Source organism: Bombus pascuorum, chromosome 3 (assembly GCF_905332965.1).
Source record: "Bombus pascuorum chromosome 3, iyBomPasc1.1, whole genome shotgun sequence".
NCBI classification, from domain to species: domain Eukaryota; kingdom Metazoa; phylum Arthropoda; class Insecta; order Hymenoptera; family Apidae; genus Bombus; species Bombus pascuorum.
In genome coordinates, this window is record NC_083490.1 from 9344480 (window position 1) to 9368209 (window position 23730).

The following is a 23730-nucleotide window of genomic DNA, read 5'->3' on the forward strand; positions in this document are numbered from 1 at the left end:
TAAAAAAGACATGTTTGGTATTATAACATCATTTTATTAGATTTAAATTGAAATCGGTTATAAATTATGGTGATGAGTTTGAATACTAGGACTAGGACAAATGGTTCTCGCTGCTCTGCTTTGTATACTCAATTTCATATTGCGTACAGTTGGTGAAGAATAAACATGATCGTTTGCAAATGCTTTCTCTTCCTCTTTCATACACACATGTACAATCACGCGTGTTATCACATACCTCTCCCTGAATTCCTTTCGCTTTTATAAATGCACATGCGCCTCTTTTTATTTCTTCCACTTTCATTTTCCTGTTTGTTATTTTATAACACAATCGTAATAATGCCTGCACAATTATGATAAATGCACTAAATTCCAGCACGCAATGTGCATAAGGAATGCAGTGCGAAAGATATCTTTTTCACTCAACAATGTTCTAAAGAACAAAGTTTCGTATGGCTCATACAAAATTCGAGAAACGTAACATATAACACCCTTATGCGTAGTAGCTCTTACATAAGAATCATTATCGTTTAATAATTATATGATATCGTAAGAAATTAAACGAAATCAGAGAAGATCGAAAGGTTAGATTCGACCCATCGCATCGAACCGATGTTGCTGCCCGCCATCGACGACTGCGCGTGCGTACTGCGCAGCAGTGACCGAGTTCCGCTTGTGAACATCGAGTGACCAAAATCTCTGATCACCGCACTTCTTATGCTCTAGGATCTATAACAGCGATTTTCAACCATGTGCCGTTAAAATTTTTGAAAGATGCAGTATCTAACTATTTAATTAAGGGTATTGACCTCTTTTTTCTTAGATTGTCAAATAAAAGAATGACAACAGCTAAAACATAATATATTTTTTGTCATGTCGCAGAATTTTAATAATCACTTTATGTGTTCTATGAGATGAAAAAGGTTGAACATCGCTGCTCCAGAATCGCTCGAGGTTGACGCATTGTACGAATTGGTGATGCTACAGACAAGAAACAAATGAACCAGTTTCGTAGACAGCGCTCCACCAGTACCTCTCAATCTCCAATGCCATTCGCGAATTAAAAGACGCAATCGAAAGGGAATATTTTCTATTTGGTCACATCTTTAATCGTAAGTTGCCAGCAACTCTCTAATACCAGCATTGGAGCTCCGCCCACGATACAACGTCCATAATGGTACTCCTAAGAAGTAGCTCATATGGAGTAACTTCGAAGCAATCGGAAGTTTCTTGAGGAGTGAGACTTATTGCAAAGAGACTTAAGTCTCTCAACAAACTGGACACACAATGTTGTTCCGGCGATAAAATGTTTGCGACACAGTTAATAAGGAACGCCACTCTGTTGTTGAAGCCACACACGATGCGGTCCATAAAACAATATGATAATTTCATTTGAATATTTAATCGAACTTTATTATAGCATGTTAATACTCAATGAATAAAGTACTGGGTGAATTGGGTGGTAGTAACTTTATTTAAATAAGTGAATAATTTAAGAGAAAAAAAAGAATTATTGCTAGAAAAATTCGCAAGTGTTTCATATTTTAATTCGGAATAAAAGTAAATGCATCGCGAAGCAGAAAAATAACAATAAAATACAATATCGTAAACGCGCATCGCTTCGTGGGTTCAAATCAACGAAGTATGTATCTCTCTACACAAAATCGCCATCGTTTACTGACTCTGCGTCGCCGACATGGCAGTGATTACAGCGATAGATCGAAAGTCGATTGTTTGCGACTATACATACGAGCTCAAGCTTAGCGCGCCTCTCTTGTTTTACCACGAGAGACATTCCAACTAGTAATTGAGACTAATGAACCGTTCTCCTCGACTCGACGTTGACCGATTAAAGGCGAGTTCGATTCTCGAATATCTCGAGGCTCGAACCGCTTCAACAATCACACGCTCCGCCACAAAGATCGTTTCCGATTATTCGTTCCAATTCCAGCGCGATTCGCGACGCGCTATTTCGACGTGAACACGGGGGGACAGCGTCCGATTTGTTGAATCGAGACGATATATCGAAATCGAAATGCGTAGTCTCCGCTCGAATTGGAACGTGGCTTCACTTACACGTATCCTATCCATGGACATATGTAAGAAGTATAGACCGTGGGTGTCTTATGAAGAGCGCGGTCTTCGTTGAAAGAGAGATAAAGATATTTAACGTTGCCTCCCTTTCTCTTTCTAACAGATATTTGTTTTTAATAGATAGGGAAGGAAAGAGAAATCCCGTCACTTATCCCTATTTCTTTTACAACGAGGCCCATTTTTTCAACACGGCATCTGCGGTTAATACTTCTTAGATCTATGGTGCTATCTACTTTATTCAAAAGCGAATTTATCGAAGAATTGCGCCACTCAGTTCACGTGTCCTTTTATGCACCTTTTCTTTTCTCATATTTTCCATGGTGGCTATAAATCGCGAATCAAATGTCAAATGTCCCCAAGCGTTCCCTCGCATGGCTGACAGTGCATGAAAATGAAACGAACACGACGTGAACGAAGAGCACAAGAACGAAGACGATGAATATGTCGTATTTGATCGAATACAGTTCGCACGACCATGGCTTGCATGTGTACGGTATGAACATGTGTCATTGCAAAAGTCGCCATTGCGTTCGTTACACTCGTCTGTTTTCGATTGAAGTTGGCTTCGAGTGTAAGAGCAACATCGATAGTTCGATCCATTATCCGATAACGTAATATCGATACAAGCACACGTTTCGAATGTTGTTTCACGTCGATCCTATCGCAAAGTTAAAACGTCGAAGAATCGTTCAATCGTTTATTCGTTCTTTACTTGAATCAATGGCGTCCGATAACGTGGATCTGCCATCGAATTGTGTTTCTGTTGCAATAGCAGCCTTTGCAGTTCTACAATCTTTTTTTTTTGGAGGTAATACCGTGTCCGCAAATTAGTGTATATGTAAATATATATGTATACATATGTATCATGTATTTATACATATATATGTATATATATATATGTGTGTGTATCACATCGCTATTCAACAATTTGCATAGCACAGCCAGCGACGCCATCTATTTACATCCCCGTCCATATTTTTTTGATCCGGCACACGATGTCGATAATTTAATTCTTTTATTTTTTCACATTTCTCAACATCAGTTCGAGGAAGAACTACGTTATAATAAATCTTTTTCTTTTTTCTCTCTCGATAAACAGCTTTTTCGACAATCTCTCGCTATCTTTTTTTTTTTCGTTTTCTCCCCTTCTTTAACGGTTACAATAAATTACGAAGCGAACATTTCGAGTATGCAACAGCGCGTTTTTTTAGTCACTAATAAATGTTATGATGGCCGCGCACAATCTGAGCTTGTAGATTATTATGCAATAACCAACGAATAGCTTTGAAAATACAGACACACTATCTTTAACAAATCCTTCATAAAATTTCACTATCGAAACGCTTTTTTCGCTTGACTTTTTTTTCTTTCTTTTATTAGAACGACTGCCATAGTTGGTCCGCCATATTGGATCCGAAGAGACGAATTGACAACGATCGTTCGAAATATACATACGATAAGTAAATTAAGAGTAGCTATACAATTACTTATTTTTGTAGCTATACAGTAATTTATTGGCATCTTCTTAATTTTATTAATAATTATTTATACAAGATCAAATTGTGCTCGGCAGAATGGTAACATTTGCTTTGAGCAGAAGGCCGTTCGCGTCCTTGAATTTGTACGAGATTTATATCATGATCAATTTGTGTCTACTTTATCGTAATTTCAAATTCAAGAAAGCGCACGAACGTTTCAGAGTTCGAAGCCGCACAGTTCTCGCTTGTGAATTCACTGTGCTCGAAGAACATCGGTAACATTCAAGGGCCAAGTTCGCTATAAGTTTCTTTTGGGACACGTGCGAGCGTTTCGCACTACTCGGCTCGTCCTTTGGTCGTCGAATCGAACATTCAATTTCAACTTCGTCAGATTCGATTTTTTCGAATGTGATATTACAAAAGTGATTAAAACGAAATAACATTAAATAAGCAGCGTTTCAGTAATAACCGAAGGAAAGTATTTTCTATAACTTTTACATTTCTTTACATTCATAAAAGTTCTTAATTTAATACAAGATCGACCGTATAATATACCGTAAAACTCATTGATTGGATTAAACCTAATTTTATTTACAGGTTAAATAAATCGAGAAACCCTTCATATATATCTATGAGTTTCGAAGAAGGCTTCGTTAAAAATTATGTCAAATAATATTAACCAATTATCACAAGTGCAGCTCTAAAGACACGAATGGTTTGCAACACTGTTTTTTTGCGATATGCAACGTCAAAATATCATCCGAACAGTAGTTACTCGATTTGCCTAGGAAAAAGACAAGAAACATAGGAAGAAATTCAATGGCTAGTCGTCGATATCGAAGCTGATTATTCGATTCAACTCCATTCAAGATCGCCTACGCTCGCACGCGCATTACTCTCACCGAGCACACATGCACACGCACGCCTCAAAGTAACGGGAAAAGGGGGACAATAAAGGACGATAACATCGATAACAGGATTCGGTGCTTCTTCTTCTCACGCATCTCTGGCACCAAGATCCTCGATCTACATCAAAGACTCCACTATTCTTAAACTCTCGCAAAATCCTACAAGCCGCTTCAAACATTACGTTCAAAGAACATTTTCCTTCTTCACCGATTCCCCGAATTTTATTTCATTTTTTTAAATCAGTCTAATTTGCAGGAGACGCTCGTAAAATCGGGGAATCACATTTTTATCGAAGATAACGCTACGCGTGCCGCGCATTGGAATCATCGTTGCTGGAGAAGAAGAGATATTTGAATCGAAAGGAAATGTTGATATTACCCCTTCTTCCCGAAGGACAAGATGATAATCGTGCAAGGGTTCCTTCCACGAACAGCCACGACTCTTAGAACGTTTCTAGAAAAATGAAAAACAGGTGGAAGGAATCGTTATACGTGTCTAAATGGCGCGCCGCGCGCAGACGCCATCGTCAAAAGGTGCGAAACAAAGACAGCTCGGCCTGAACGTAGCGATCGTTCGAATAAATCGGCTATCGTTCACGGCACGATACGATCTCCTGTCTTCGAATCTTCCTTTCTTCAATTGAGATCATTCTTCGGCAACGAGAAGGAATCGGGCCTGCGACGAAGAAGCGGGTTCGAAGGAAGAAGGGAGACGAATTTCCACGACCAAATTATGGGAATTTACATTATTAGAAGAAAGAATTGAAAAACAAAAATGGAAGGAGAAACTTCTCGAATGAAACACGACGAATTCGCGAAGAAGAGAAAGAAAAAATGGCGAGCAAAAGAGATAAGAAATCGGAAGAAACCGGCGTTCAGGTTGAAACGATGAGGATGACGATGATCTCGCGACGATGAACGATGGAGGGCCGACGGAACGACCCTGACAACAGCGATGCTGACGATAATAATATTAATAATAATAATACAATTTCATATAATATAATAATCATAATAATATTAATAATTAATAATTAATAATTAATAATAATAATCCTTATCGTTTATATCAATGACGATTATTTAACGATTATCGGTAAAATCAAAGTGTGATAACGCTTTCTCTCTCTCTCTCTCTCTCTCTCTCTGCATATATATGTATATTATATTTATGTATATGTGTATAACGATTTTTAATTTCCTCCTAAAATTGTCGGCGCGGAAGGAGGAGGGAGGAGGATGGGGATAAGGGGAGTAGGTAGATCTACCATGAAAAACCGCGTCTGTCCTTTGATTGGGACAACAGGTATAATACTATCAGTTAATTAATATCATCTCATGTAATAATAATCATATTAATGATATAGGGTAATCGTGTTAGTGCTAAGTGTATTTATCATCCGTCTTAATATACATATATAATTATGTATATGTATGTATATCTTGTACGATATTTATGGTATGTACAATACGCAGTCTCGAAATATCTTTTCATGTGCGAAGATTGATAGACTGGAGGGATGACGATAAAACAGAATTTCTGTGAGTGTGTGTGTACCTATGTGTACGTATATAATATGTATATGTATGACACGTGTACGTATGATGTATGTGTATTATAATTTATGACAATCGTTGTGCGAACGATTGATCAGTACAGCGCGTGTCCGTGTGCTCCTCATTCGCTCGTGTGTATATCGCGCACATACATACATACATACACACACAGACATACACACACATGTATATACACACACTTATATATATATATATATATATATACACGAATATAATATGCGTATATATATATAACCGTAACTAAAGTTAATATATTAACTTTTTTTCCTTTCGTCATATTTTTTTTTCTTTTCCTTCATTTTCTTTAGCATACATTCTATATATGTACTCGATTATTACTCGCAATTTCATTCGATTTTCTTTCCTTTCTTTTTTCTTTATAATAGGTACTAATTTGGGGATCCACGGCGGCATTAATTAGTGGAACACTTTTTGGCATTTGCATTTTTTTTTCTTCTTTTCCTTTATGTTAGTCCCGCGGTGCTCTTCTTCTCTATCTCATACACACACATATAACAATCTCGCTCTCGCTGTCACACTTTCACACGTAAATTGTTCGACCTCCGTTCTCCAGAAAGAAACGCACCCTCTTCCGCTCTCATTCTCTGTGTTTCAATAACATCGTGGCCGTGTACTATGTTCGTGCGTGTTCGTACGTGCGTTTTATTCCTATTTCCTTTTGTTGCTGCTGTTACTGGCGTACCGTATGTGCGCATGTATAAGATGATGCTCGATATTTCTACGTTTTCTAGCGAATCTCCTCATTTTCAGTTTCTTCCTAGTCTCTGTTCTTCCTCCGATTTCCTATTCTTTCTTCTATTATTTACTTATTTCTTTCTTCTTCGAGATCGTCGTGCGCGAGCAACGAGGATGTTTCTAAAAGGCAGAACACCGGTCAGAGATCGGTGCATCGAGACAGGGGATCGAAACAACAAACTTTCATCAGGACAATTTCGATAATATCCCGAATATGCTATATTGAGTATTTCGGAACGTATACGTCATTAAATTCTGCATGTTTATTTGCTTAAAACTTTTTAAAATCCTCTTCGTACAACATTCTTTTAACATTCTTTTAACATTCTAGATTTGTTATCCAAAATGAGAGTTATATTGAAATATAGAAATCCAAGAATCGCAGCAGATTTAAAGAATCTGGAAAATATCAAGTTTCCGAGCTTAATATTTTCGTAAAAGAAGAATTCCCATCGAATCTTCGTCGACATCTTTTCAGAAATCCCAGACGACCAAACGCTACGCTTTTCAATCTTTCGTCCTTGCCGTTCCACCCTCGACTCGTCAGTCTCTTCATCTTCTTATTTTTTAAGCTCAACGTTACCCCCTCCTCTTCCTTTCGCTCTTTCTAAATCTACATCTTCCCCTTGGGTCGCTTCCCTCTCTCGTAAGTCTCGCAGATATTCGCCTACGTGTGTGTGTATGTGTGTGTGAAATGTGTCTTTATGCATGTCTACGTGTGTTATACGTTTATATGTGAGAGTGTACGCATTCGCATTCCTTGCACTCGACTTGGCACAAACAACAGAGTCTTTGTAAAAAAGGCACTATTTTTGTAAAGCGAAACATTCACGCGTTATATCACGTCTCGTCGCCTTCAACATTCCTATTCTCACCCCGGGAAAGCAGGGTTCCTCCCGTGAGACGCGTAGAGAAGGGGAAGATACAGTCTGTGCGGATTCACTCGTTTGCTCGAGGCCATTTTTGCTGTCTACTCCCTTCATTTTGCTTGAATACTTTTTTTTTTATTTTATTTTATTTCTGTGGATTTTTAGTTTTTTCTACTACCGATTTATCAGTTGAAAGTAAGAGGATTAATTTAGTTTTATAAGAGACACTTACATTAACATTTATATTTAATCGAGATCATCTTTGTCTATCCTCGTCATTTTGTTCGAATATTCTGTTACTTCTGGTGCTTGTTTTAATTTCGTAAATTTGTAAAAATTCTAGCGCTGATTAATTAGACGAATATAAAAATCAATTTACTTTTGAGAGGAGACGACTGTATAAATTAGGCAATATTTATATTTAATCCTATTATGGTTTCTACATTTCCATATTCTTCGATCTCTTTCGTTTCAACGAACGAAGGGACTTTAACGTTTCAAGGAAGTCATTTGAATAAAATTGAAATATTAAGCAATGAAATCATCCATATTAATAACGGTTCTTTCATGCCAGTCTTTAACTTGAGAAATGTTTTTAACGGCTAAAAAAACACGAATAAAAAATGATCAAAAAAATTTATTTCTGATTTGACTAAAAGCGAAAATATAATGAATGTAATATCCTGAACTTTCATTTAAATCATTTTAGCGTTTTGTAATATTATAGCATAGGAAACTTAGGAAATTCCAGCACCATAGATTTATTATCTTCCATTCTCCTACATATAATTATATTAACTCCTAAGACGTGGCAGTAATAAATCAGCAAATAGCCTCGATAATCAAACTAATCTCGCACAAGCCATGAAAAACCAAAAGTCTAATTTAAACATCCCCTTTCGAATTCTCATCCTCGCATCTACTATGTTCCATTCTCATCGCTCGATTACATATTCCATCGACTCGTGTTTGCGAAGAAGAAGCCAGAGCTAGAAGAAACGTGAAAAATATCGTCCGCAGAGGATTTGGCTGTATTAATTCCATCGTAAGCTCCATGAAGAGATCACGGTGTATGGCTGGTTCATCGATATTTCGGTCGTACAGACCGCAAGGGTGCAACACACGAAGATTCTGAATTACGAGAAAGTCCCTCGTAGACGGTGTCGTGGTTCGTGACTCACGTCAACATGTATAAAAAACGTTTTCTCAGTCTTATTGTAGTTTTAGTGCAAAAAGCATGTGTAGCTTCCTCGAATTGATCAACTCGAGGATCGCGAATGTTTCGTTCGAACTACGGATTACGTGCGATCGCTGTCTGCCTAACGTTGTACGATACGAGAATTATACTGTTTTCCATCGAACTCGACGATCGATGATTCGAACGCTGTTCGATCGATTAGAAAATTCACGTTTCTTTTCTGAATTTGCATCGATTCAGGTGGATAAATGTCGTCGATAAAATGCGCATTTTTATGCTTTAAAATCATGTAGATTAATTTACTAATATCTTTCTATTCAAATAAATTCACGTTTTCATGGATATGATCGAATAAATGAAATCTAAGTAGAAAATTGTTTTTGCCGTAAAATATTATTACGAGTATTATACTTTGAATATGCTACACGTTCATGTATATTACGTTAATCTTCAAATTTCATATAAATGCATAAAAATTCGCAATCTGTTTCTCAGGAATGTGATTATCAAAGAATGGCAGTTTTATTATTCATAGAAATTCCAGAGTTTTTGGGCGAGTTTGAAATCGTAAAAATCTTGATGATTCACGGTGTTTCATTTTTTATCTTCCCTCTATTTTTCTCTGTTATTTTATATGCTTCTTAAGATCCAACATGTACGTCGATCGTCGAGGTTCGACGTTCTTTCCTCCGCAAAAAGGGTAATTTGTAAACGTATACAAATGTCGGGACGCTGTGTATAGTGTATATAATACAATACGAGTATCAAAATTTTGAAAAGACGATCTTTTAATTCGAAAACGATCCGGCCAGTGATGTTCCTTTTTTTTCTGTATAGATGCCGTCAGCCACAAGTATTACCACACTTGCTCATATTCAGTGTAAATCGAGTGCTTTTTACTGCTTTTATTTTTATTTCATTCGCAACATGTATGTCTTATAATATAAAATATTAAATAAAGTAAAATTTGTTAGAGATCTTTAACCCTTCAACCAGGAGGTAGGATGAGTTGACTCGTTACTCGGATTAACAATCTTTTGCATACAATAATTTCTCTATTTATAGATGTCCTATTTTTAAATATGTTCTCATAATTTCTCTTAAAAATCAATCGTATTGTATTTACATTACAAGGCCTAGAAATTGTACTGGCTGTAATTAATTTGTCTGTATTTGCTTTTAGTTTCACGCTTATTAGATCGCGAATGTTCGTGCGATTTTCTCTCTCCATCGATACAATTAAACAAATGGTTTTCAAATAGAGAATTTTGTCTTTGAAATATTATAAAGAGTATTTCGCTTTGGATATTTTGTATATTTTCGCATGTATTACGTACATTCTGTACACTGTTGCACATTGAAATTTCTCACAAATGCACGAACATCCACCGTTTAACGATTACAAAAGTTGTCTGATTATAAATTCTGGTTAAGAAATGACCCGGTCGAAAGATTAACAACGAGTAACGAGTAGGTGTCCTAATACTTACACAGCCGACCATAAGCGTTAGGACACCCGCTGATATTTAGTAAGAAGCGAATGTTCTTCGCCTCTTTCATCTTCTAATTATTTCTAATTATTTGTGAATCGGTTGCTTCGTTCGCATCATACGTACCTTAGAATGCAAAACACTTGTTAGTAAAGTAAAATTTACTCGAGTTTTTTAATAAATGTAACGAGTCGGTGTCCTAATACTTATGGCCTGCAGTGTATAGTCAGCAATGCATGTCCTAGAATAACCCGTCTACGAAAGAGTCGTTTTACAAGTAGAGAAAGCAATACCGTACGACGTTGTCGTCCCGTTCGTCCATCGAACAACGGTAAAATAGAACAGATGGAAGTACTCTTGAACGAGTGAGAAGGGAAACCTTCTTCGAAGAAAAGGTTTTTCTTTCACGAACCGTAAGAGAAAACGCGTGTTCCGTTTACTCGCTGGCACAATGGCAGAAAAAGTCGAGGACGATTCGCGGCGAGGAAAAATGCAACGAACGGCGGGAAAAGTGTTTTTCTTGCTATCGCTACTTGTGTCGATTTCTCCTCAAGCATCGACGATTGCTTTTTCCTCCGTTAGTTTTCTTCTTTCCTACGGTTTCGATCGTTCGTCTTGATTTTATCCGACGATCGTTTAATCAATTTTCTCATGGTTGAACTGTGTCAACATGTCTTTTAAAAAAGTCTTCTATCTTTTTATATTTTATTTTATGCTTTGACAGACATTGCGCTATATCTAAATAAATATGTAGATATCGTTCGCTGTGAACGGAGAAGTTTCGCGTGGATTGTGAATTTTCTTTTATAATTTTTACTTGGAATTTTTGCTTGCAAGTAAAGTGGTATTTCCTCCAACGAATGAAGCAGCTTCTTTTGAAGCTTTAACGGCGTAGATTTAGTTTTGACGTATTACATAAATGTAACACAAAAAAAGAAAAATAAAAATGTTTCATTATAAAGTTACAGCGAGGCAAATATAATTTTTTAATTTCTATCCTGCGATCGCAAGATATCACGCGCTTTCTAGTTTCTTATAAAAGATATTGACTCGATATGAAATTAAAATTCAACGATGTCGAACTTCTCCACTCGCGTCAAACGACTTCTACGTAGCCGTTAAAACGAGTTTCGTTTAAAAATTCTACAAGGTTCTAAAAATTGAGTTTCTTAATAAACGATCTTAGTCTTTCTGGCAGTGATATTTTATGTGCAAATCGCACTTACAATTTCTAACAATAGTTAAATACAGTTTTCCAATAATTTCTAGTATGAATTTATCCTACCGGGCTTCCGTATTGAAACCCATTCTACCATTCTCCATTTACATTACATTTTATCTCATTTCTCATCGAACACATTGACACAATTCGAACAATTTCAACCTCAAAATCCCACAAAAAACTGACACGTCAAATTCTCCAAGTAATCCCAATTTTCTCTTCTCCTTTGGCAGTGATTAATATCTTAGGTGCACGGAGCTGCACAACCTCATCGCCGAGGTAACAGTAGAGATTTAACATGAAAATGTCTCTTTTGAAGCTGACGAACGGTATCAACGATAAACGAAGCCTCAGGAAAGAAGAAAACCGAACTTCGGTAGCGCAAAAAACGAACGACGACGGTGAACGACTTTCGAACGTGGTGTTCTTCTCTCTTTTCCTAACCGGTGTGCGCTGTTCTTATTCTCTTCTCTCGCTTGCACTCTCTCTTTCTCTCCGGCTTTCTCGTCGACTTTTCCTTCCACATTCTCTCCCTCCCTTTCACTCTTCCATTGCGTCCCTCTTTCTTTGTTTAGAAATCGTTCAAGTAGAAAAAAGAAAGCGTTACGAACGAATAAAAAATCGTTAGAGACATTGACACAGCCAAATCTTTGTTTAAACGTCTCTGACACTCCTTGTTGTTTGTTCCGATACAGCGTACCTAATCTGAACTCTCAACCGATTCCCCTTAAATCCTACTTTTATTGGGAAGCAACTCGTTCTGCTCGTCCTAACGTCTCTCCACCCACCCTCTCTTCGTTCCACACCGAACCAACTTTGAACACTTGGTGGATATTGCGTTGTGCGTGCACCGGACGAATCCCGTCGCGCGGCCTTGAAAGTCGAGGATCGTTCGGTCGGCACCTGTTCCCCTCTTCGTTTCGATTTCTTCCCACTGGTTCACCTGTATTTGAGCCGTTTACAGGCCAAAGTGGTTACCTCCACTTTTCGACATTTCTGAAATGTTAGCGTCGAAGCACTTGATCGACGTTTATCTTATATAACTTGATCAACACACGTTCAATGCGAAGTCGACACGTATGTCGAGGAAGAGGAAGTTATACGGTGACGACGTCGGTATACGTATCGACGTCATTCCTTTTTATTTTTAAACGACTTAATGCGTGTTCGTCTTTTTTCCTAGGAACAAGTAAAGCGAATTTTTTTCGTCACAGAAAGTAGGACTCGTAGAGACCCTCCCTTATGGAACGTATTAATTTTCCTCGTTTTTCGTCTCGTGCAGTTAACTGATTTAAAAATGGCAAATAAGCGGCTCATTTAACCCTAACGTAGGCAACCAGCTATCCATTTTTATATTTCTCTTACCAATTTTCATTTCCTAACGAAGATATTCCTCTGGGACGATTATAACAAAGATCTCCTCCCTTTGAATATCTCTAAAATTTATGTAAAACTTTTAAATATCGAAGCTTCAAACTTTATACATTTATTAGATAACCATAGAGTTTTGGTTGCCTACGCGAGGGGTATTTTCTTTCTCCTTGCTTTTCATATAGCATAATTTTGTATCATATATTCTTTTTATATAATTTTCGAAAAATTGGCTTCTGAAGAGAATCGAAAGGGGATTAACGGTAGCCTGACCGAACGAGGATATGCAATAGAGATCGTGGACGCGCGATGGTTCCCCAAAATTCGTTCTAATTCGTCCTAATTTTGTTTAACATCGCGGGAAAGCTGCGGACGATTACGTGGACCGGTCCACGGTATAAATATCCGGCGAGTCGTCCGGTTCGTCGCACAGAATCGAAACGTAACTCGTTTTGGCTGACTAAAAGACACACAGCGTTCCTCTCGATCGATCCTGACCGATCCACGTCAGCCAACCTAATCTATTTAATTACTTACTAATAACAAACACTGGCTCTCCGTGATTTCTGTACGTATATGTATGTCTAGTGCATACATGTATATGTATGTGTGTGTGTGTATACATAAGTTTATTTGAAGGTTTTGTACGGTGAGCTGTACGGTTTCTCACTCTTCCGGGGAGGAAAAAGAAAAGGATATTTGATCTCGTCTGATCGCGTTTTTCCTCCCTATGTGCTATGCAGTTAAAATTCTTTTTTTCCTATTCGAATATGCTCGAACTTTTGCAAGTAACGCAACTGGATCGTTTGGTAAAAAAGTCTCTGAATGGAAACATACTTGTGGTTCGCTTAGTATTCGCCCGTGTGTGTTATGATATTCTTACTCATCGTATCGTTTTCCGTTTTTTTCCCCCGTTCGATCTGTCAATGCAAGAATGTACAAGAATGAATAAAAAAAGAAAGAGAAAATAAAAACGTCGCGTGCCTCCTCGTTCAGTCCGCGGTTTTTACATATACATAATGATAATAATAATTAGAATAATAATAAAAAATAATATTAATTATTAAAATTGTTATAATAAAAATAATATTAATAATAATAATGATAAGAATAATTATTATAATATATATAGGATTTTTCTAAATATATATATGTTTCTATATACACAAGGTAGACCTAATGAATTTATTATACCGCGCGTTAAATGTTTCATTTAGATCCCCATAACGTGTCGAGCTCCTCGAGAAACATCACATAGATTACGTCAGAGACCAACAAACGTTCTAAGATCGACTTAGAGTCCCGAATCTCCCATAGCCAGCCTAATCATTTTACGAACCTTCTTCTTATTAAATCATACATATTTTCATACGTCGGGTATTTCCTTTGCCTTTCCTCGAATTATTATATATGTCGTTACCCGATGTTTAAAATGCGCGACAAGTGCAAACAATTAACTGCTATAAACCTCTCCCCGCTCTCCCTTCTCTATTTCTATTCTTTCCAAAATTCTTTTTCTCCATTCTCGCTCTTTGCACACGTGTTTCTCTCTCTCTCCCTCTCACTCTATTCTCGTTTCATCGCTTTCCTCTTTCTACAAATCGATCAAAATTGGCAGCCTATATATATATATATATATATGTATATATGTATATGAACGGTCGTTTTTCGCTCGATATATCCCTTAACGCAACTTACAGCGTCCGATAATAAAAAGTACTAAGTGGTAGAGATGTAGTTTTATCATAATCCATAGAATTAGCAGCAGCTTGTCCATCTTATCAGCTAGGGGTGAATATCGTCTTAGCAGCGATAGATTGTTCAGCGGTAATAAAAATGTAGAAAGTAAAACGTGGATAGTCGCTAAGAACGATTTAAAAAGTTCCTCTCCGTTTTCTTATCTTCCTCTTTTTTTCTTCTTCTTCTCCTTTTTCTTCGTTTTCACGTCTCTTAAACCTAAGCGTTTATTTCTTCTTCGTGTAGGGTGATTCTCGACGTGGCGTGAAGTTTCATTATCTCCGCGAGTTTCCGCTTTGCCTATTTCTTCTCATCTACCTCTCCTATGAGCTTAAGAAATATGCTTCGTCGTACAAATGTCATGTGTGTATGTGTGTGTCTGTTTTGTGATTCCTTTCTTTCAGTCGGTATCGCGACGCCACGACGTCGCATCGATTCTTTCAAGAGATATTAAAGAAAGAAAGAAAAAAAAAAGAAAAAGTAAAAAGAAATGGCTCTCACACTTTCTCATTCACGCTTGTTCTCGTTCACTCTTACATACTTTCGCGTTTTTTATACGTAAACACACAAATACAGACATTCTTTCCTCTATCATTATACCCTTATTTCCGCAAGAAATTAAAACAGAAGAGTTCCCTCCACATTCTTTCTTGTGTTCATCCACCCTCTCTTGTATTCCTCTTACTTCACGTGATAGCGTGATATATGTATGTATATCTATCTATCTATTATATATATATATGTATATATATATATATATATAAAGTCTCTACGTGTACAATCTTATGCATAGTCTTCGCCAAGTCTCTTGATCACGCGTTTTCGCGCGTTCTATCTCATCGCCCGCCGCTAGCGGGAACGAGCGGAAACCCCCTATATTTCTCCGCTCTCTATCAACCCCTATTATCTTGGTTTCTTTTTTTTTTTTTTCTTTTCTTTGTTAACCCCTCGTTTCGCTTAGGTCGCTGGTTTTCCCTGTCTGTCTGAGGTATTCTATTCTGCGAGATGCGTGTACAATTAATAAAAATAGTAGCTAATCGCTCGGTAATTAAAATAGCGGTATCGATAATTTGGTAGGCGGCGTTGAAAAGAGAAAAATCCCAGAAAAATTGGCAAGCTATTCCGCTTTCCAGAAAGTTTCTTCAACTAATTATCTCCCCTCGAATCTCTGCCCTTCGAAGATTCATTCTACTCCTCAAAATATAATACACGGAACAGACGTACGACACAACGTTTCTGCCAGAGGAAAAAATCTAAAAATTCCTCTTTCCGATCGCGTCCACCCCGCTGCAATCTCAACCGTCCTACTATGCAGTTCGATTCGATTTCTTTTATTCGATTCAGCTTCTTTCGAACCGCTTGATTCGTTCGATTCGACGAACCTAATTCTGTAGGAAAATGATTACGAGGGTGTAAAACGTACCCGTGCCAGTTCGAGGATTATCTTTTCACCACCACCTCCAAGCCCTGCGCCGTCTCGAGACGACCAGTGGCATCCTGGAAAAATAAACTTTCGCGCGCGGTTTCTGTTCGGGTTGTTCCGTTCGGTTTCGCGAGCTACTTTGTCGCTGCCCGTGGGCGAAACGAAGGGTCAAAGGGAAGCTCGACGACGATGTTGACGACGACGACGATGATGACGTTCCCGTTAGCGTAGCGAGGCCGTCCCGACGTCCGTCGATCGCGGCCATAATCCAACATTTCGTGGATAAGGCGGCAGTAGAAAGGCGGTTCTTCTCATTGTACGCCGTTTCACTTGGGCACGCGATAGTAGCGCAACACCAGGTAGCCCAGGGTGCGGAATATCACTAGGAACGCCAGGAGGACGGCCGTGTTCGCCCATAGTGGAAGACCGGAACCCCTGGCGCCGCCCTGGCTTTCTAGAATCGCAGACACCGGTATCGTCGTCGAGTTCCTGCACTCTTGGAACTTGCTCGGCTGCGAGCATCTGCAAATCAAAGGATGGATCGTTCGTTGATTAGTTTGGTCTCGTTCTCGGTTTGGTTTAGTCATTTTTTTGGAGATTCTGGTTTGGCTTCTTTTTTATTTCTTTTAAGTTTTCTTTTAAGTGTTTAATGTTACACGCGCCTTTCAAGGTTACCGTGACCACGATGAGAACGATCAGTAGCACAGAGCCTACCTATAATAGGTCGTATAAACCAATATCTTTCAGAAAATCTAGAGCTTTTGTGCCAGAGTCTTGCTTTTGTAACATGTTGAGCGTATTATGTACTTAGTTGAGTCATGCTGTACTCTGTGGATCAGTTTGTGCGTTTATATGTGGGACATTGAAACGTGAAAAATTGTGTCGAATATATATAATTTGGAAAAATATACAGGGTACGTAAAATAAGGTACTCGCTGCAATATTTAATTCTTATTTCATTTATGGATGTAAAAATATATAGAACGAATATAATGTACAGAGATATATAAAATAGCCAGAGTACTGAAACTAGATAAGATGATCTTTTATTTAATATTCTATTCTATTTCTTTAGTCGTGTTCATAAAAATAAAATAAACTTGCATCAAGTTATAATATTAATTTTTTATTTGATATTTCTCTTCCATATAAATTACTCATCTTCATAATTTCATTTTCTCTTCTCTCAATCTCATTTTGATACTGGAATTTTGCAAACATCGAAGAGAACAATTTGGATTTGATTAATGCGTTGCCACGCATCGTTGAACCAAATATGACATCGATTCCAAGAATCTAGTGTTCACCATAGCGTGAGCTCTAAAGCGGTTAGACGTGATCGTTGAATGATGCATCGTATCGCGTCGCAGTAGAGGTTCATTTATCATTTATACGCGATGTTCCTCTAAATTCGTGAATGACAGAATCTAACCGGACGAGTTTTAAAAATCAATTGTCCTATAAACGAAGCCTCAAACGCAAAAAAATATTCTTTCGTCGATTCTACTTGTTAAAAAAAATAATACAAATCGCGTATATTCGTAAATTACAAATTTCGTCCGAAAGAAAAAAAATTGTTCCATAATTTGTACTTATTTATTCGAGGAAAATTGGCTCGTGTAAGTTCGTAAATTGCAGAATTTAACTGAACGAATTTTTTAAATCGAGCATCTTATAAATAGAGCTTCGGTCGACAGAAGAAATATATTCTATAATTTCTCTTTATGTTTCCAAGGAAAATCAGCTGGTGTAGACAATGAATTTACACTGGACGAATATTTAAAGTCAATTATCTTAAACATATAAAGCCTCACACGAAAGAAAAGATTCAAGTCCATAATTTTTACTTATTTTTTCAAGAAAAATCTTCTAAATTCGTATGCCATACTCTTTATAGATTTTGAAATTGTTACTTACGTGATCGGCTCGCCGACGCCGAATTCCAGAATCTGCATGTTTTGATAGGCATAGTGCACCATGCTCGCGTATCTGGCCCATGCTAGCCATGGCGGAACCGCCGTCGCCAAATAACCGCCAAGTAATTGTGTGGCGAGCGTGTAAAGCGCGGATGCAGTTATACTAACTTGGAGGTCCAGACAACATGCACCAACGAAGAATCCCACGCTCTGAAATAAAAAAACACAGTGGTGTTTCGAATTATTAAAATATAATTCATAACAATAACTATAATAAACAAAGCTGTTATTCTATGGTGAATATTCTTTCAGAAAGACACGATTAGCTGGAAAAATCTAAAAAACACTGTACCGATCTATGAAATCTTTCGTAGCTTAAAAGTATAATTTTGATGTAACTTTGCAACTCGTCGAAGTGGAAGGTCAGGTTTATACATAGGAATTGTACAAAGAATTCGAAGAACTTGCTTTTGGCAAACTAAAGAATGTAACTCTGGACGCAAGTAAAACATGAGATTTCTATGCGGAAATTTAAAAATGTTTTTTTAAAAATTAAAAAATAATTTAACAAAGCAGAATGACGCTTCTGATTGTGTGTCACATAATAAATGCAGAAATTATCGTTTTCTTTTATTTTCTCTTTTTATCTTTCAATTCTGAGACGTCCTCGATTACTCATTCTAATTTCTCCCTGATTACTTTCTAATATTAATATTAGAATGTTAATTAGAATATTAATTATTAATATTAATTAAGAATTTCTTGGCAATTTGCAAACTTGATCAAGTACGTTATATTATTAAATATCTTGCAATTTTATTACAAACGCGAAAATCTCTATACGAAATCAATTAATCAATGGCAATTTAATTAACGAGTGGAAGAACACGATAAACTGTCGTTTAAGCGATGGCCGATTAGCAATTGAACTTATAGAAATCGAGTCGATCGCGACATTACACACCGGCATGTTGTGAAACGCGCGAGTTACTCATTTCCGTCAATAGGTAGGTGGTTTTGAAAGTAAATCGCGGCCGCCTTTCATGCTACGATGACTTAGTACATTGACCGTAGGTGGACAGTGTCGAGGGCTGGTCGTACGAAGGGAGAGGAAGAGGAGGGGCGGAAAAAAAGGAAACCGCGAAATTCTTGCTGTTTATATTTCTTGTGACTAAAGAAATTTGCCATGATTGCGACAGCATGCTGTCGTTACTCGCACTGCGGCTCTGTCATTGATGCTGCGTCCATTATTTAACGTTACCACGTTCTTTAAATCATTTTCCAATTGTATTTTCTATTTTTCATTGAGTACATCTTTACATTTGAGAAAAATATTTAAAATATCGTCTTTTCTCTTTTTTCGTTTATCGAAAAACACACAAATATCTAAAAATTGAAGTAGAATTGAAAGATCGACGTGTGCATGTTTAGTGAAATTTCGTATCTGTATGAGAATTGAAATTTTGTTTCTTTACGAGAAATAAAATTTTAGTCGATTTCATTTTTTTTCTTAGGTTTATCGTGTGCTATTACGGGTTTGTGATTTAATTGTTCGCATAATTTGGAAGATAAAGTTATTCCATGATATCGATAAATGGTAATAAAATAAGTGAGAATGAAAGGAATAAATGAATACTATTAGTTAATAATAGCGTTAATAAAAGTGTACAAATGGGGAGGGTTTGAAATTCATTTTTAGCTATTAATTTACATTTGAACGACACAGTTGTACATGTAGTATCTTCTTTGCAAATTTCTAGTACACTTCCATTAAATATTCACAAATTATCTCAACATGCATACAACTCGCTTCTGCCCCATTTTCAAGTAAACCAATGTAATCAATTCCATTGAAACGCGTATACAAACATTCGTGTTTCAATTTCATTGTTTGAATCCTATTGAATCAACCTCGTTTCTCTTGAATGAAAAAATAAACCATGTAAATTCGCCTGTAGATACACGATCAACACGAGCCAAACGCTATTACGTTAAACTTTAAATAAAAAGACGTAGATATCCTTGGATCGTATCTTGCTAATCGAGATTTAATGTTTCTCGAATGTCTCACTGATTTTATACGAGTAAGCTTCTGACTAATAGAAAATTGTCTGCTTCACCAATCTTACGAGTAGACTACGGATTTTTATCCAAATTCATACTCTTGAGAGTATAATTGAAAAATGGAACCCAGGTAGAAAATTGTTTTCCTACTAAGTATTATATAAACTGCTTATACTTTTGCATATTTCGTATATTTTGTACAAGAGATTTCCAAAGGTCCCATTTAGATCCTATTTAACTTTATTAATGACACAGTTAGGGTAATTCGGCATAGCTGATGTTTGCTATTCGCCGACGATCTTAAGATCTTTAAAAGGACTTTGCCTGCGAATCGATTTCCACCACTTTCGTGCAGAATCAACGGCGTGTCACTAAATTTGACTAAATTCCACTTAACAAGGTCATCTCGACGACTATGCACGATTATGTACGAGTATAAACTCGACAACGTGGTTCTGTCTTAAGTATCAGAGATTCGTGAGTTAAGCGTCCGCTATTCATCGCTTAAAAAGAAAATATTAATATTAGGATTTATAAAGCGCTGTGCTTGAAATTTCAGTCCTCCCCTCGCTATCAAGCTGTTACATTGCTCGCTTGTTAGACCGTGGTTGGGGTATGCATCGGCAATTTGGTCGCCAAATCAAGCTAAACACATACGATTAATAGAGAGGATACAGCATAGCTCGCTAAGATATGTGACCTTTAAGTCGGGTCATGGAATGGCTTTTGCGGATCATAATTACAATCAGATCATGAGTCAGCTTAGCCTTGAACCGCTTGAACCCCCAAGGACTTTAGCGGATCTGCTTTTCCTATTCAAGCCGGTTAACGGTATTATCACGACTTGTTGGCCACGGCTTCTTCAGTTGATTCATTTTTACGCTCCTATGAGACCATTTAGATCTTCAGCAGCTTTTTCTCACGCATCGCTGTGCATCTGGTCTTTTCTAATTTTTGATCCGCTAAACCGCATATATGTGCTGCTGCGAATTCGTCTAGCACAACTGTACACTTTTTCCTACGCGACGTTAATTCCTTTAGAAATTCTGTTGCCAATCATCTGCAAGTCTTTGGGACACAGCTCCTTTGCCTGCGGCTCTTGCAGTTTACATTCACTGCAATACTTAGTACACTAACGAGACTTGTCTCTGTTTATTCAATAAATATATAGAATTAACAGAATTCTCTATTTCCGCCTAGACTGCCATTCACGCTACAAGACATAAGAATAGTCATAAAATGAGCCAGAACCAGAAGGTACAAACTCTCTCGTAAACAAAGACACATACGTAATGAATAAGTCATAAAAATAATCATAGTTCGACTCTGTCGAATTAACTCGTTAATACGTACAATTCCTATAATCCAAATTAATATCTATCTATGTAAATCTGTATCTCAAATTGCTCATATCATCCCGTATCTTCTTTCCAATAGATATACTATAAATATTTGTTCATATTACGCGTCATAAAAGATATAACTTAGAAAAAACGAAGCTGGCACCCCGCTGGGGGTAGCCACCCACATGCTATATTTATTTTTATTTTATTTTTTTTTCACCAACAAGATATAACACTTTACCAAACGTCCATAAGGACAAATTGTAAAAAAACCAAAATAAAATAAAATAAAAAAAAAATACTACGCGCGTTCCGTGTAATTTTCCACTTTGGAATTTCCTACAAACGCGACAAACTCCGCAGTCCGCTTACGAGTAAACTTTCCGACTGAGAGAAAATGAGCGAAAAAGATGAAAAAGGATCCTACCTGCGCGACGACGGTGTTGAGTAAGAGGAACGCCAGCAGGGTGACGAAAACTGCCGGACTGTGGAAGCCCAACATCGGGTAACTAATGATATGGTAGACCGCGGGCAACGTAATCGTAAGCGGCAGCTCGCCGACCATTTTCGCCAAGTAATAGGCCGAGAGCCGATACGATCCTGACAGTCGCTCCTTGTTGATCACCTCGCGTTCTGGAGGAACTGAAACAGAATTTCATTTGCGATTAATTCACTTGCACCTGTTTAGAGTGTTTCGATAATTACGATACAATCGGCAAGGGAGTGGTTTTACGTGAAAAAATAAATCGAAGATGTAGAATAAAATTGTCACACATTGCGTGCTTCGTTTTGGATAGAACAGGATTTGGAAATTTGTTTAGTGCACGCGAACTCGGTTAATTCCGTACTGGGTATGAATGAACAATTAACAGGAGATTATCCCGCATGCGAGAGTAAGCGAAAAACGTGGAATAAAATTTTTCCAATTGGGGCCCTGTTTTTAAGAGTATAGAGTTGCAACATGTTCAATTAAGAATCAGTTTGATATGTGCAAACCTATCTAAACAAAGTTTCAAATTTAATTTTCTCGCGAGTGAAACGTTCCATGAAGAAACTTTACTAGGATAATTTACTAAAAAATGTTTACTATACCGTTTCAACGTATTTGGAATGGGAATTTATTTGAAGTGGGAAAGTATTCCTATATCAATCCCATATGAAATACGTCGAAAGGAGTTACAAATACTAGAATCGTTTGTTTTAGTTGTAAGAACCCTTACAAGAGAGAAGTATAATCGTAATTTAACTAATTCAGTATACTATTATTATTTCTTTATTTTCCTTTTAAATCTGTAAAGACCATAAACGCTACAACTCCAAGTTCAAGTTCCTGCAATTAGCAGAATCTTAACAACCAACGTTTTATGCAATTGAAACATAGCAGAGAATTCCTTTTCGGAGTAACAAACCGTTAACAACAGATATACAACGTGACGACCGAATCCAATCGAGAAATTCTCGCGAACAAAGGATAGTAAATGATAAAATGGAAAAGTTAGTAGTTTCGTGATTATTTTAGGAGGCGCGCAACTTAATCATAGAGCCAGCAGCGATGTCTAGTCGCACGAGTTTGCCATTTTACAGTCATCGTCCCTCATCCTCGAGTAGAAAGTGAAATGGCTACAAGCAGACGATGAAAGCAAACTCGAAAAAGGGATGCCGGCTCGCAGCGAGCTGTAAAACCGATTTTAGCATCCTCTTTGATTCCCTCTCCATTCGAATCTCTTCCATCTCTTGGCTATTCATCTTCCTTTCTCGTTTCTTACTCTTTTCTACGCCTCTAATGCTTTAGTATATATACCCTTACTATAATCACGAGCTTCTGGCTACAGAGTCGAAATTCTGTGCCTTCAACTTACTTAGTCTTTGCCTTTTGGTGCAAAATTTTGGGATTCCTGAAGAAACGAGTTTCTTTGACGATGGATTGACCTCTTTCCCTTGTTAAATATGAAGTAGAAAAACGGCTTCTACAATATTCTTTCATTTAAAGAAAATCTCTTGTAAGTTTGGTTCTTTTTGTGCATACCTTGGACTATTTATGTAGAATTTAATATTTCCCACGTTTTCTTTCTTTCTAAGCATTTTTCTTACATTTTTCATTGTACTTTATAACTTAACTCTCCTAGAATCATTTTTTCTTTCTGAGAAAATTTGTTTTTTGTTGACCACTATAATAGAAATACATTTTCCTTCTTTTGGTGCTTTTAATATTTATTGTTTGGTTAAACGATGACTTATTAAATAAGTATCTTAGTGATTCATGTCGTGCTAGCTGTAAAAATTTCT

General features: G+C 37.2%; 1 protein-coding gene across 4 annotated transcripts in view; it reads right to left on the reverse strand.

The window, feature by feature from the left end:
* Positions 1-12728: 12728 nt before the first annotated feature.
* LOC132905037 (uncharacterized) overlaps positions 12729-23730 on the reverse strand; it is a 269837-nt gene continuing 258835 nt past the window's right edge. For all 4 annotated transcript variants that reach the window (XM_060955955.1, XM_060955956.1, XM_060955957.1 and 1 more), the window contains 3 exons: positions 21872-22086; positions 18039-18247; positions 12729-16643 (listed from right to left, as the gene is read on the reverse strand). In XM_060955955.1, coding sequence (XP_060811938.1) covers positions 16448-16643; positions 18039-18247; positions 21872-22086 — 620 coding nt within the window. In that variant the 3' untranslated portion in view covers positions 12729-16447. The remainder of the gene's footprint in view (positions 16644-18038; positions 18248-21871; positions 22087-23730) is intronic.